The sequence below is a fragment of the Melitaea cinxia genome, chromosome 17, assembly GCF_905220565.1.
Source record: "Melitaea cinxia chromosome 17, ilMelCinx1.1, whole genome shotgun sequence".
NCBI lineage: Eukaryota > Metazoa > Arthropoda > Insecta > Lepidoptera > Nymphalidae > Melitaea > Melitaea cinxia.
This window is the reverse complement of record NC_059410.1, coordinates 12,656,089-12,672,719: the sequence shown is the minus strand read 5'-3', so window position 1 is coordinate 12,672,719 and position 16,631 is coordinate 12,656,089. Positions and strand designations below refer to the sequence as shown.

Below are 16,631 nucleotides of genomic sequence, written 5' to 3'. Positions count from 1 at the left end.
TCAAATGTTCAACAGGCTTCAAAAATGAAGTGTTTGGTTGTTGCTATATAATCTGAGGATCGAATGTTTATTAAATCTTTTTAGGTATTTTTTTTTAATGTAAATATCAGTGTAAGTTAGAAGATAAACTGTTTTAACTCAACACGGATAAAGCCGAGCGGGACTACGGGCTTAAGAATATAAGTATATAAGCTTAAGCAATTACAACGCCTGATGGTAATTGGGTGTGGAAATGTCACTACATTTTCGCTTATAGACGCCCACATAATCCCTCGTTTAATAACCCCTCGGCTCGGGAGCCATAAACTCCAGATGTTAAATTAATATTTTCATTAGAATTTTCCATTGCGATTTCTAGAAAGATATAGTAATAATTTTAAAAAAGAGAACATAGATTTCTTTACGGAATTAAGCATTCACACAAGGATCCAAGATAAGAAAATTTTCTCAATTCTTTACTACTGTTTAGTACTTCTTCTTTTACTTAAACAATTACTAAGAACATTGAATTATTTTTCTTCCTCGCTATAATAATTACAAAGATATGAAAATATAAAAAATATCACTCAATGAGCATATCAAAGATTATCATTATATTATTAGGTTTATATGCTCTTTGACCTCTTAAATTTTTTCCTCTTATTTGGATTTTATCGCTAAATTACAGTTCAGGAGTTTCGGGTGCATTTTTCAGTATTCATTAATATTATTGTACTCGTATATTACTAGATTTACTAATGAAGTATTAGATAAAATCTTATATTTAACTTCAATTAACCTCGCAATATGTCTTAGCTGGTTCTCGAAAGTCTTCACCCGGTGAAGAATTTGTTGAGATGAACAAAGGCGATAACATCTTACTGCAAGATCCCGCTTGATTCGCTTCTAAAATTATGAAATAAAAATACATCAAATGATAATGCTACAAATACATAAAGTGGTTTCCCTCGATTTCTCTCATCAGTCCATCATCAGATCCTGGTTTCCTTATCATGGTACTAAAAAAAGAATTATCAAAATCGATTCATAAACGACGGAGTTATCTCCGAACATACATAAAAAAATATATATCTACGGTTGAATTGAGTAACCTCCTCCTTTTTTTGAAGTCGGTTAATAAATACGAAATAGGAAACGAAACAAACAAAAAATGTCTCAAAATGTGTTGCGTAAAATGTAATGCCTGTAATACATATTTTTGTTATATAGAATATTTAATATATAAATAGTATTTATATATAAGACTCAAAAGTATATATTTTATACCTTCTTAGAAAAAAGACCCATTTAGTACAAAAGAAATACGTTATGTAAAAGAATTATCACCGTTATGAATTTCTTTCTGACCTGAAACTCTCATTGTATTTTCCTTTTTACTATCTTTGTATCTTTTTACAAGTCGATTACATTTTCGTAATTTCTTTTTGTTATTTCTATTATGTTTCCTCCTCGCTTCATACTCGTATCTAACAAAATAAATAATCTATTTGTACAATGAATAAAACAAAATTTTTAATAAAAAATATTTAATACAATTTTACAAAAGACATGAAGGCAATTTCCAAGTCGCTACCTTCTTAGACAGCAACGGTGCCCGCAACGTTCACAACCAGGCGTTTGAAACCCACTTGAGGATAATCTTGTAAAAATAGTCGAGACAGATATATCCCTCTCTTTCCTTTCTTCTCTGGCCTTTGGTTTACGTTTAAGTGGCTTGCGAGGACGTTTTACTGGAGGACGTTCCCTCTTTTTAATCTTTCCTGTCAACCGCTTAGCTCTCTTCTTCTTTACGTGACTTTTCGCATCCGTTTTCAAAACTGGTCCCTTCGGTAGCGCTGGTCTAGCATTAGCCATTTCTACGTCACTTAAACCCGAATAGCTATCAGAGTCTGACATTTCTCTGTTAGTGGCTTGGTCACCTCTACTATCATTCTCTTCTACGGAATTGTTACTCTGACTCGGTTTCTTACTTGTTGATGGCTCATTTGGTTCATCTTTCTTATTATCGTCTTCCATGCCCAATTTTTTCTTGATGTAACTAATAATTTTGTATCGGTTTATTAAAAATTATCGTCAAAAATTTCTATATACAGTCTGTCATCAAAGTTGACAGTTCTCAAAAATCATTCCATTGTTTTCTTTTTTATCGTCTAATGACTTAAAAGAGGCTCATCAACATTTTATTTATTTAATTTTAGTTTAGTATATATTATAGTTGATTAATAGCTGTATTCATATCAGGTAATTTCAAATAGAGTACGTTAAGTACACCTATTACCGCGATGAATGTTACGAGGGTAAACAAATTAACCTGAATGGTGGAGAAAATTTAATTCATTTTCCACTCGTGACTCTAAAATGGGGCTGTTGCATACTAAGTCATATTTTAAATATTTTTTCTTTACTTTTATATCGAAATTGTAAATAAAAACAAAAAATTTAGACATTATTACGTTTGGATAAACCTAAGATAAAACAAGAATTGTCATAATAAAAATAATGATGTTTGAATAAATTCACTATCATCAAAACATTCGTTTTTATAACAGATGTTGGTGCGGCCTTAGCAAAACCGCTCATGGACCGAATATTCCGTCCGCTGGGCCCGGTGAAGCCTGGGTGCCAAATCGACATACTCAGGCTGCTCCCACTGACGCTTACGGTACTGTTGAGTTTCAAGGGGGGGCGCACCCGACCAAGGCACAGGTATTTACGTTATAATTTTTTTTCTAGATTCCGAATTTTAAATAAGAATTTTAAAGATCTTATGCATATTGAACGATCGTGTATCAGAATTTTACTTATGACGTAGTTTTTTTTAATGTTACAATAATTATTAAATTAATATTTTAGTAGTGTACTAAGTCATTTTCTCGCTTCATTAAAAACTAAAACAATTTATTTTTAAAATGTATTTGAATATAAATATTTTTCCTACAGTATGTTCGACTCTCTCACGACACTCGACCAGACCTGATAGTCCAGCTGCTAACGAGAGAATGGGCTCTCGAAAGGCCAAAACTTCTCATCACGATACAAGGTGGAAAGGCAAACTTCGACCTGCAGCCCAAACTCAAAAAAGTGCTTAGGAAAGGTTTACTTAAGGCAGCAAAGACCACCGGAGCTTGGATATTTACGGGAGGGACCAATACAGGTACGTTCTATGTAATTTTAAAACGTAATAAATTATTTTGCTCACTTTTGTTATTATATTATTATTATCCACTTAGGGATGGAATTTTGAAAAATATTCGTTTATATATCGTTCTGTATAAATAGAAATAAATGCGTACACGCAAAATCGAAATCGGATATGCTAATTCTTGTCATTTTTTTCTTCCAATAGTAACTCTATGCAGAAGTTTTTTATGGGAAATAAAAAACCATGAAAATTGGAAAATATAATGATTATTTTAACTTCATGTGTTTTGACAGTTCACAATAACATTTTTTTAAACTTTGTCTTTATGCTCAAGTTTCATCTCTTAACACAACTTTAATTATGCAATCACTCCATTACCAGCTACACTTGGCTCCAACTTCACTTAACGTTGCCAAGTATGATCTCCTTAGCCACACTATGTGCGCTAAGCGTAATTACAGATTCGTCATTTTCGCTTGATTGCTGGGAAAATTTGATATTTGTAGTGGAACTGATAGTAAAATTGTGAAAAGTGTTCATAAGATATTCAAATATTGCTATTGTATTTAATAGTGGAATTACTTTGAAACCAATAAAGACACGTGTCCAGCGATATATTTACATCAGTCACCATCGCATCATCACTTCAACCTATCGCAGTTCACTGTTGGACATAGGTCTCCATAAGTTCGCGCCAAAAAATGGCGTGACCTTATGTGTGTTTCTCGTAGTCACCACGCTGGGCAGGCTGGTTGGTGACCGCAGAGCTGGCTTTGTCGCACCGAAGACGCTGCTGCCCGTTTTGACTGTGTGGCAACGGCTATAAAGACTATAGCCACCTCCTCTCTTCCTTGGAACTTATAAAGCCGACCGATGGCGGGATAACCATTCAACTGCTGGCTTTGAAATTTACATCAGTAAATAGCCACAATAACGAAATCGATAGTAGATGTCTTGCAATATTTTGATTCCTCCATACATAAACAAAACAAATTTTGATCTGACAAACGACTTCAAAACGAAAAGAAAATGTACGTGTTATCTTTCGTAGTACTAGTAAATTCAAAATTAAATATTGTCTCGCTGCTCTGACGTTATATGCAAAAAAACATTAATTTTTCATTATACCTCTTGTGATGTCGTCATACCATATTTTTAAAAAGGCACACATGCATAGATATATGTGTAGAGCGTGCCAGCTTTAGTTAACCTTGAAGCTAAATTAAAGTTCTAGTTATTAATTACAAAACTAATTATATATATATAGCGTACATACCTTCACTCTGAAAACGCCAAAATTTTCGATAATATATGCATACACATACCGCTTAAGCTGGTGCTTAAAGTAATAATAAACTTTGTCTAGTAGTTCCAAATACTATACATATGATATAGCGGTTAAATTTAATCCGTATCAAACTTTTACCTTTACTTATTTTTGTTTAGAAGCTTAACAATTTTTTTTAAATCAATACAATTAAATAATTTCATTGTCAATAATTAATGCTTGCTTATTTATATTGAATTTTCAAAGAATATGTAGGCTCCATCGCCAATACCTTACAATAGTTACTAAAAATAAATGTGAATCCCAAAAGTTTGTCGTAATAAAAGAACACGGTCGTGTAAATGATAGGTTAATGATTACGGAGCAGTTCTTATTAATTACTAGCTGTGCCCGCGACTTCGTCCGCGTGGAATTTAACAAAAAAGTTATTTTTCAGTTCGCAGAGTTATAAAATAAATAAATTTCTAAAATAAAAGTAGTCAAGTTACTCCTTATTACATCAGCTATCTGCCAGCGACATTCCCGTCAAAGTCGGTCCAGCCGTTTCAGAGAATAGCCGAGACAAACAGACAGACAGACAGTAAAATTGTAAAAAATGTTATTTTGGTATATGTACGTTGTTATGGTTATCTGTATAGATCATTTAGTAAAAAGCAATTATTTTATTATTACAAACATGCACTCCAATTTTATTTATTTGTATTGATTATCTTTTGAATATATAGGTACGTATATATGTTTTCAACACAAAAATAAAAAAGCGGTTGCAGTACAGTATTCTCTATTTTGCTCTAAATATTCAATAAAAGGCCTCTTAGAGTTTAGAGCCAAATCCGCATCGCTTCTTTGCTTTATTTTTTTGTCATTGTTGGATTTCTTCCGAGACATGGACAAATGATGATCCTCCCAAGCATTGAGTTCCGGATTATTTTATCAAGAAATAGCAGCAGCATAAATATACTCAGCAAAAGCCTTATCTTTCATATACAAAGAGGCTAGGAGCTTAATACGCTACGCTGATGTACTGAACAATATTCCCGTACTAATAGTTTTGAAGATTATCATAATTTATGCTATAAAAGTCCAAATTTTTTCAGTTAACACAAACTACTAATAAACATAAAATTCTGAATAATGTAACTGCTTCAATTTCCCAGGCCAACTTCCAATTTCTTAATGGCTTAACTTTGTCAACAGGTGTAACGCGTCAAGTTGGAGATGCATTACAACTAGAGCGCTCTCAGCGAGGTGGCCGTGTAGTCAGCATAGGTATAGCGCCCTGGGGAATTGTTGAGGGCGCCAATGAACTTATAGGCAGAGGTAGAGACGTGCCCTATCACGCGATTGCTTCACCAAGGTAACTAGCATTCATATTTACTAGACTTACCTCGTTGTTAAACGCGTTTACTTTTGATTTTCGTCGAGTTGACTCTTCTAGTAACTGCTCGCCTCCACTGAGTTGCGGAGGTTTTATAGCCTATTTGCTTCAAGAAAATAATAGAATTTCAATGACAAGACTTTGTAAAACCTATTTGTTATTTTTTATAAATATAATTAGTTTAATATAAACATTGCCTTTTCTTGACAATAGCGTACATAATTCAATCTGGTTCATTCAATAGTATGTAGCAATCGGGGTGCTATAGTCCAAAATCAATCCTTAATTTTACAAATTTTATTGTTAAATTGTTTCCTTAATTAAATTATCCATCATTTTATCTTTCTATATTAAAAGAGTGCGGAAATAGTTTGTTACGAATCGTTTGGTTTATGAATCACAAAGAAAATAATATTTTGTAAATTTATTATTGTATTATATAACCTTTACTGGATTAAAAATTCGTTTGAACAATTCTTCCGTTTATGTTTTGAAATATTTCTCAACGGAAAATTTTAAAAGTCCTCTAAAATTTTATTATAACAAAGAGACTACCGCAGGAAGGAGACATAAATATTTCATTCTTTCCCAAATTTTTATTACTAGTTGTCTTCCCCTACAAAATTTACGAGAAAAAATCATGTTTCCAAATTTTTATTACTAGTTGTCTTCCCCTACAAAATTTACGAGAAAAAATCATGTTTCCAAATTTTTATTACTAGTTGTCTTCCCCTACAAAATTTACGAGAAAAAAATCATGTTTCCAAATTTTCTTAAATTAAAATTATGATATTCAATTATTTTATTCAGAATTTTTTTATTTTATAATAGTAGATAAACAAAGATAGATTTTAATAGTCAAATGAAATACATTTTTTTTTCAAAACTTAAAATGCGCGTTCCAAAAAATAAGCAAAATTGGCGGGTTGCTAGTTTGACACCTCCGGTCTAGATAGTCTTGTAACAGAATACTTTTTAACTGCCGACGCAAAAAGAGGGGTGTTATAAGTAAAAAAAATACATCGCATTGGGGGAACGCTCCAACCCTAACAATTCAATGACAAATAGTCTAAACTAACCCAACTTAACTAAGCAAACATAGATGAATTTAAAAATAAAATTAAGAAAAGAAAACTTATAAAATTACTTAAAAATATTGCGTTTCGGATACGACCGTCAACGACGTCTGCGCAAATAATAAGGCTCGGGTAAAAGACTTAGTTAGGTAGGCATGTGATACTAATGAAAAAATAAATAGTAGGTAATAAATAAGTAGGAGCAACACGATCTATTTTTTTAGACTTATTAATACTCGTACATACTTAGGTACTATAAGATTGAGTTTCTTTAATTATTTTTTACTTTTTAAAGGTAACGCAGGTTATTGTGTCTGGGGTTTTTTAAATTTTTAATTTAATTTTTATACTTTTTTATCATACAAATATTAAAAACTAGCTGGCAACCCGCAGCCTAGCCCGCAACTTTGTCCGAGTGGGATTAGTTAGTACTTCAAGTAGCTTATTATCTTCTCAATATCTATATTTATATCAAAAATTCATCAAAATTAGTTTTGCGATATAAAAATATATATGTTACTACCAATCGATGTAATTTAAGTCGCTTTATTTTCGTTTGCTAGCAAACACTATTATGTTTATGACTTCCATCTGTAGTTCATAGTTAGTTGCAGAAATGTTTAATTCAGTGTAAAATTAAAATACGAGAAAATAGGCAACCGCTAGGCTTGCTTGCTTCAAAAAAATTTGAGTATTTTAAAAGACAAGTACTTAATTTGACCATCAGCTTCTCTTGAGTCAAAATTCAAATCGTCATGTTCACCATAACTTTCTTTAATAAAAATATTTTCTCATAAAACTACATCTTGAACTCTGGGAGGAGAGTTTGGGGGTAGGGTTGGCGACGTGCTTGCGATTCTTCTGGTGTTCCAGCCATCTACAAGTTCAGAAATCGCTTACCATCCGGTGAACCGTACGCTTGTTTGTAGTATAAAAAATAATAATTAATTGAACATATAACCACGGCGCCCTCCTAGTTTATACATCAAATATCTACAATAGTTTTAGCAACTAGTACCTAATGTTTGTTTTGGTTTGATTTCACTCCGTTTCTGTCTCAACATAATTAAAGTATCAAATTACAATTCTAATTTAACTAACTAGAAGTTTTATTTACTCGTATTTCATTTAAATTTAAATTAAGATCTTATTTCGAATTAAAAATCGAGATTTCGAGATAAAACAGGGTCGACTCTGTTTTATCTATAAAACATTTTACTACTGATGTATATAACGTGAGATTTGTATGTATTTAATAATTTAGTTTATAATAATAATTTTGCAATAAATAAAATTAACAACCCCTTGGTGATCGATTATATGATACAATATTATACAGTTTGTAAGACGAAATAAAACCAATATTTTTTTTTTATAAATTATTTATATTTTAAACATTATTATAATATATCCTGTTTAAACGGATCGGGAGTTGTTATGACAGTGGATGAGTTCAACGCACTCATCTGAGCTTGGTAGAGAACGTCGTTGATCAGCTTCTCCGCAAGTATCCTCATGCTGGGCGGTAAGCCTCGCAGTTTTGCGGCAACATTTATACCTATATACAACACAAATAAACATAAATATATTTTATATATAATAACAAATGAAGAGCGTAATTGTTTTCTATGTTTTTATGAATCAATTTTGAACCCAATACACAGAGTAGTAAAGCATAAAGTGGCACTGCTTTTATTAGTAGAACTATCAACAATTATTGAAACGTAAAATTACAGATATATACTAACTATTTTTACACAAGTTCGTCAAAAAAAATAAGAAAATTAGACACATATATAACCCAAAATTGTACAATAAAATTTTTGGATTAGATTTGTGATTTTTAACGAAATTTTTGTTAGTCTAAAGCCTTACATAAACCTTTTCTATTTAAGAACAAAATAAATCATTAGTTCGATTATTATCAAGTTAACATTTTTACTCTAAACGATTCTATTAAAATTGAACTCTGTAGAACCATAATACTCAGCTCCATGAAATAAAAAATCCTACATCTATAATTTAATTTTCTGTATAAAGCATAAGCGCGCACTACCAATATTAATGTTTCGTCTAACCCCGAAGGAATTGAAAACGGATTACTGGAAGTATTTATTATCGATGAAGAAAATATTTATAAAGTACTCGTACATAATAATGTTAATGCTTATATACACACAGTTTGTAAAGCCTGGTTTTTTATTTTGTTTTTATTATTTTACTAGCGACCCGCCTCGACTTCGCTCGGTTTCATAAACTATCATTGTTCCTCTACTATATTATGCATGTATTATACATACAAACCTTCCTCTGGAATCGCTCTATTTACTAAGGAAAACTGCATCAAAATCCGTTGCGTAATTTTAAAAATCTAAGCGACTGTGTAATGTGTGGCTACGGTGTACTGTGTGGCTACGGTACTAAAGAATATAGCCACACCCTCTCTTCCCGTGGGTGTCGTAAGAGGCGACTAAGGGATAAAACAGTTCCGCTACCACCTTGGAACTTAAAAAGCCAACCGGTGGCGGGATAACCATCCAACTGCTGGCTTTGAAATACACAGGCCGAAGACGGGCAGCAGCGTCTTCGGTGCGACAAGGCCAGTACTGCGGTCACCAACCCGCCTGCCCAGCGTGGTGACTACGGGTAAAACACATGTGTTCACGTTATTTTTGGCGTAAAATTGTAGATGCCTATGTTCAGCAGTGGACTGTATAGGCTGTAATGATGATGATGATGATGATGATGAAAGATCTAAGCATACAGACATCGGAAAGCGACTTTGTTTTATATTATGTAATGATAACAACTGTTAAAACTATAAGTTAAATATATAATATATTTTAGTAATATCAAATTTTAATGTCATATGACAGTATTATATTGTAAAAAATGTATACTTTGAATTATCTAAATAACTTTACATCTGATATACAATCCCAAAGAGGTATTAAAGGTATAAAAATTCGGTTTCTACTTCAAAATTAATATTCTTTAAAAACTAGAAACATAATTTAAATTTTAACTACCGGCACATTTTTATCGTTTAAGTAAGCTCAAAATGTGCAAATATCGGTACTTTATTCGACGCCATGAAGAAAAAGCAGTATTAGGTGATAATAGAAAACGTAAAAAAATTCCCGAACGGGAACGACTGTTCAATTTTAAACCGTGCGTTTCTAAAGTTTGGGTAAAAGGAAGATATTTAACTATTGAAAACGATTCCCTAAACGACTTTATCTTATTAATTGCTTTTTTATACTTTAACATATTAGTACTAACGTGAAGCCTTCGGTCCCAGTTTTTATCATATGCACCTGCTAGCCATCGTTACTCATAGTAGGAAATATATCCGCCAACCCGTATTGGAGCAGCGTTGTGAATTAAGATCTAATCCTTCTCCTATATGGGGAAGAGGGCTATGCCCAGTAGTGGGATATTACAAGCTGAAGTGTATAATAGTAACTTCAAAATCGTTTGTTACTTAAAAAGACTTGCGCCTTAATGATCTCCCAGAAATGTTAGTCCAATATACATAAGGGTTAAACGGTTGTAAATTCTGACTTACCAATAGCGTCATACTCATCATCAACTTCTGTGCAGTGTCTCTTAGACTTGTCTTCTTCGAATGTAAACTGTTTTGACACAGGCGAGTTATCTTCTATCATATTCGAGGTTACGGTGTAATCAGAGTAGTTTTTAATTGGGGGCTGGAATGATTCGTCTGGCTCATGGGCGTCAATATCCTCTTCTGATTCCTGAATAAATTTAAAAGTTTAGTTTAAAAGTTAATTTTTAAAGAACGTGACTTGTTTGTAAAATAAAACTAGAAAAAGTCGAACTCAGGAAAAATAATGTGGCGGTTCGAAGTTCATAAATAAAAGACATGAAAAAAAACTTTTTAATTTTTGGAAACAATTAAATTTGAGTATCAATAAAATTTTCGTCCCATCTAGATGTAACTTAACTGGATTTTATTGTCTGCATCCATTTACTGTCACGAACAGACATAGTAAAAAACCGTGGATTATTCCATTAGGAGAGTTTGCAGAGATGATAAAACAATACGAGGTTTACTATTCAGTAACTTCCATAAGGTTATCGTTGTAATTTATTAGAATCTTAATCGCCTGCTTGTCAATTAATCATTGTATAAACAAAACCTGTTGAGTATTCCTTTACTTCGAACCTTTAAATCATTACATAGTGTAAATCAAAGTCGCTTCCCGCTGTCGGTATGCTTAGATCTTTAAAACAACGCAACGGATTTTGATGCAGGTTTCTTTAGTAAATAGAGTGATTCCAGAGGAAGGTTTATATGTATAATACATGCATATTATCGTAGAGGAACACTGATAGTTTTTGCAACCGTGCGAAGCGCTGAAGCTGAGGTAGGGCACAGCAGGAATTTCCTGCTCAAAATATGGAGCAGCCCGACTGGGGTAGTAAGTACATCGACCTTACAGAAGATCACAGCAAAATAATACTGTTTTCAAGCAGTATTGTGTTCCTGTTGGTGAGTAAGGTGACCAGAGCTCCTGGCTATTGGGGATTGGGTCGGCAACGCGCTTCCGATGCTTCTGGTGTTGCAGGTGTCTATAAGTTACGGTAATCGCTTACCATCAAGTGAGCCGTACACTTGTTTGCCGACCTAGTGACATAAAAAAAAAGCTAGGGGCGGGTCGCAAGCTTTTAAATAAAATTTATTCACTTGGTAAAGATGAAAATAAGGGTTTATTACGTCTAATTGAATGGTCGTTTATTAATAAGCCTCGTAATAATGTTTACTATATAAATGTCTCACTGATCTTAAATATATTCACTACTGATTCAACAGTAAAGCGACATATGTAGAAAAAATCTTACCTATACAGAGCCTATACACGTGTTTTCAAAAAACCTAAACTACGTTAATATTATTCGTCAAACTAAACGAAATGCTTGTGCCGCATTTGCTCTGCATTAATATGCTATTACATTTTTTATATGTAAAACTCATCAGCGTATAGATTGCTTTTATGTCGCGATTCTAAAAACCATTTGCTGTACTGGATTTGCGCAATATGATGTGGATTTTCATGATTTATCTAAATATTTAATAGTACGCCTGAGTTTTTGCAAATAAAATATGAATATGCTTAAGCACACTTAACTGCGCCGTCGAGACCAAAATAAATTTTACAGTAATAAAGTTGAAGAGTCTGTTTATATAGTAGTTAGTTCTACTGCTCTCGCTAATTTAAAACACAGTTCTACTGAAAAGCAAGATTCAAGACTGGACCAGATGAGAGAGATGGGACCAAATGCAGATAGATAAGAATCTTGTGCGTTACTCCAAGAATAGAATTAATTGAAGAATTACCATTGAGGATATAATCAGAAAGCTGAAAGGACTTGGTGTAAGAAAAGGATCAGGTCCGGAAAGAAAAGGATCAGGTCCGGACAATTTGCCTCCTTTATTCATTAAGGAATGCGCTGTTCCATTATCATTACCACTTCACTTAATATATAACAAATCTTTATGCACAGGTGTTTATCCTGAGGTATGGAAGTTAGCAAGAATAGTCCCTGTTTATAAGAATGGCGATCGTGAATCTATAACCAACTACAGGCCTATATCAATACTCTCGACACTATCGAAAGTCTTCGAATCTTTGCTACATCCAATCTTGTCACGCCACGTTCACCATGCTCTCTCAGAATCTCAACACGGATTTATTGACTGTAGATCTACCATAACAAATCTAGCTAATTTCATGAACTTCGTTACAACATCTATAGATGCGTGTAGACAAGTCGATGCAGTTTACACAGATTTCTCAAAAGCATTTGACAGGGTAAACCACAAACTGCTGGTGGCAAAACTCTCAACTTTTGGCATAGCTGGGCCACTTTTGTCTTGGATTTCTTCATATTTAGCCAACAGACGCTCATACGTAGTTATCAAAGGTCACAATTCTCTATTTTATCTCGCTGTGTCTGGTGTTCCTCAAGGATCAATTTTAGGACCATTACTATTTAATATTTTCATTAACGACATTACTAATTGCATAAAGAATTCCAAATGTTTAATTTATGCTGACGATTTAAAGCTTGCTAAAGAAATTACAAATAAGCATGACGTTAAGTCTTTACAAGAAGATATCAATAGAGTTTTTGAATGGTGTAAGTTAAATGGAATGGAGCTTAACCCTTCCAAATGTTCATATATTACTTTCACACGTAAACGATTTTTTGTTGAGGGAAAATATTTTATTGGTACGCACCAATTACAGAAATTGGAGTATGTTCGCGATTTAGGTATCACTATTGATGGTAAGTTACGTTATAATGTACACATTGATAACATATGCAGGTCGGCACGCAAGATGTTGGGGTTTATTTTTAGAAATTCTAAACAATTTAAAAAACTTAAAACCAAAAAAATTTTATTCACTACATTAGTAAGGAGTAAGCTAGAATATGGAACGCTCATTTGGAACCCTAACTACCAGACCCATAAAGATAGATTGGAAAGTATACAGAGACGGTTTACGCAATTTTATTCTATTGGACAGGACAAAAGAATGCCCTACTACTCACGGTTAAATAAGTTTCGGTTAAACTCACTCTCTAACCGGCGCAAGCTACTTGATATGGTATTCTTACACAAACTAGTGAATGGAACTGTGGATAATTCAGAACTCCTAAGCAAAATTTCAATTAACGTTCCCTCTCGCATACCACGATATCCCCTTTCACTATTTGCTTATAAAACCCAGAGAACAAACCTCGGTTATTATTCCCTCATCCCTAGACTGAGTAGGCTCTACAGAGAATTTACAGTTAAAAACAAGTCATTAGACATCTTTGCAGATAACTTAGCTGTATTTAAAAAGAAACTATTAAAATCATTTGATTCCTCAAATCAAAAGTTATGTAGCACTAAAATTAACTTATCTTAATTTACAATAGTAATAGTTATGTATTTAGTTCTTTATTTTGTATGTATTTTTTTTATTTAAATCCTATATGTTTAAAATCTTTTGATGCTGATGACTCATTTGTCTAAAGCGCATGCTGTAACTACCTTTAAGAGGAATTATATGTATATACTTAATACCTTTGCATATATCTAATTGTAAATTTTTTAAACATGCAATTCTGTTGGTGGTTCTAATTAATTAAATAAATAAATAAATAGAAAGTTTAATTAAAGAAATTTAAGAAATTATATAGCGATATGTTACACAAAAGCATATACTATTTCTCATAAGCAACCCACAAGTTGATTGGAAAGCTATATGATATACCGTAAAAGTCTTTCTTTTGAAGTAAAACTTCTTTACGCACACTTGACTTGGGAAGTAAACTGGTGAATGCGTGACGAGAGAGTTACGAAAAGTGTGATCGGGCGAGGTGAACGGAACTTGAGAGGGAGATATAAGTTAGATGGAGTTAAAGAAGTTTTAATTCAGTCGTGTAGTCTAAAGCACACTTGTTTTGTTTTTAAGCATAAACATAAAAATACTAGCTTTTACCCGCGGCTTCGCTCGCATTGATTTTTTTTTCAATAAAAAGTATTCTATGCTACTTCTAATTCCTCCGAGAATATGTATACAAAGTTTAATGATGATCGGTTGAGTAGTTTTCGCGTGAAAGCGTAACAAAAAACTTACATTCACATTTATAATATTAGTAGGGATTTTCTATATACGTATCGTCCCACCCTAGTTGTCAAATATTATATCACAAAAAACTACATTTTACAATCAATAAAAAAAAACTTTAAAATAAAACATGTGTTGGATGAATCATATTTTATTTTAAAATAAGACCATATGACTTTTCGAAAATTAAATCCTAATAGAAAGTATTTTAGAATCACGCAGTCACACGCCCAGTCAGTCCTAAGTCAGTCAGTCATATATCGATTCAGTCAGTGGCATTTCATCAATTTCGGAACGTAGTTCCATCGCCATCTCTCCATCGTTAAAAACAGCGCGATTATTTCCAAAGCTCATTCTCGTAAACGTCTTTATAATCGGCTTATTAGTCGTTATTACAACCGAGAGGAAACGATCTCGCTGATCGTTAATTACCACCGTCGACATCCACATTATTAAAAGCCGATATTGTGAAATAATAATATTTGTAACCTACATGGAATAATTTAAATTACCATGTAAAAACCCTTCAATAAAATTTCTTAGTACCAATAACTTTAATTTTTTTAATCAGATTGAAAAGGACCAAGCTAATGATAATATATATATTATTACATTTTTTAATTAAACCGTTATTTAAACGAAATATCTGAAAAGAATACGTTTTTTACACTGTTTACTGTTTACTACACAATCGGTAATCTGTATAGTTTCAGTACATTTATTGTTACCTTTTTACTTCTTCGTATTATTATGATTTAAAGCGTAGATAACAAACCAAAGCAAAACAATACAGCTGGCCGGAGCGACTTCATGTTGATTTTGTTTTACCTTTTGCTCCTAAATGTATAGCTTGCTATTTCGGAATGACTTTTTCTTATGAAAACGGTGTAAAAACTATTTTTAATTATTAGTTGTAAATATGAGAATTTTTAACATATAGTTGCATATATGAGAACATTTACTTAAACACAAAACTATTTTATTTTTAATTTAGAACACGACATAGTCAAAGAAATAATCATCGAAATCTTATTTATAAAATATTAACATTATTTGTTCCAGATCAAAGCTTGCCGTCCTGAACAACCGACACGCATATTTCCTACTCGTGGACAACGGTTCCGTCGGTCGTTACGGCGCTGAAATTGTATTGCGGCGGAAGTTAGAGAAATACATTGCAGCACAGAAGCTACATCCGTGTAAGTAATAGTTTCAATTACCTTCATTATTATTGTTTAAAATATTTTTTGAATTTCCTTTAACAATAGTGATGTTGATACTATAATTTTTTCACAATTTATGTTGTTAGTAATTCCTTATTATTATTTTTTTATATCGTAAATATATGAGAAAGAGTATAACATATGATTTGAACAAAAAAGAATGTCGCGTACAAATTATAGTAACTGAATCATGATTATTAACGTTACTTTCAAATTTTAATATCTACTACCCACACTTTTTATACAAACCGATCTTACTGGTGTCGGAGATTCTTGTTTTTCTTTAGAATTACTCTCTTCTTCGCCGAACACGAACGAAAGCATATCGTAGTACCACAAATGCGGCGTATAAATTTCATCGGGGTTCGTCGCCTGCAATCGACTATCTTGAACCTTTTTATACTCCCGCCTCACGCAGGCCCGTAGGCTCTCGATCTTTCTTAACACGTGAACCCTTGTCGCTGTCGAATCGTATTTCTGTACCAGTTCAGTCAGTTTAGTTACAGCATCGTGACGTTTCTTTTTATGTTTATATGTGAGACATTTTCTGTCCCATAAACAGTTTAATTCCTTGTACATAAGGATGAATTTCTTGAGTAATTTACGCGGGAACACGACATTGCTCTGCGCCATCTTGCTCGCGTTCGACGAACGGCGCGTCGCGCAGGTCACTAAACGTGTTGGAGTCCCCGTCCCTCCCATGCTCGATATCTCCGCGCCGTTTTGCCAACGCTATACCGGTCTCGCTCGATTCAATGCTCGTAATTTTTATATCCTTTGATCTCGAGTCGAGTAGCTTATTTTCTTTGTACTTTATGTAAAGTATCTCGTTAGTATTTGAACGAAGATATTCATATATTTTGTCAATGATTTAT

The 16,631-nt window shown here is 32.9% G+C and overlaps 1 protein-coding gene across 1 annotated transcript in view; it reads left to right on the top strand.

The window, feature by feature from the left end:
- The window catches only part of LOC123661421 (transient receptor potential cation channel trpm), a 104,062-nt gene that overhangs the window by 19,842 nt on the left and 67,589 nt on the right, over nt 1–16,631 (top strand). The window contains exons 3-6 of the mRNA XM_045596382.1: nt 2,550–2,706; nt 2,941–3,154; nt 5,628–5,787; nt 15,596–15,732. Coding sequence (XP_045452338.1) covers nt 2,550–2,706; nt 2,941–3,154; nt 5,628–5,787; nt 15,596–15,732 — 668 coding nt within the window. The remainder of the gene's footprint in view (nt 1–2,549; nt 2,707–2,940; nt 3,155–5,627; nt 5,788–15,595; nt 15,733–16,631) is intronic.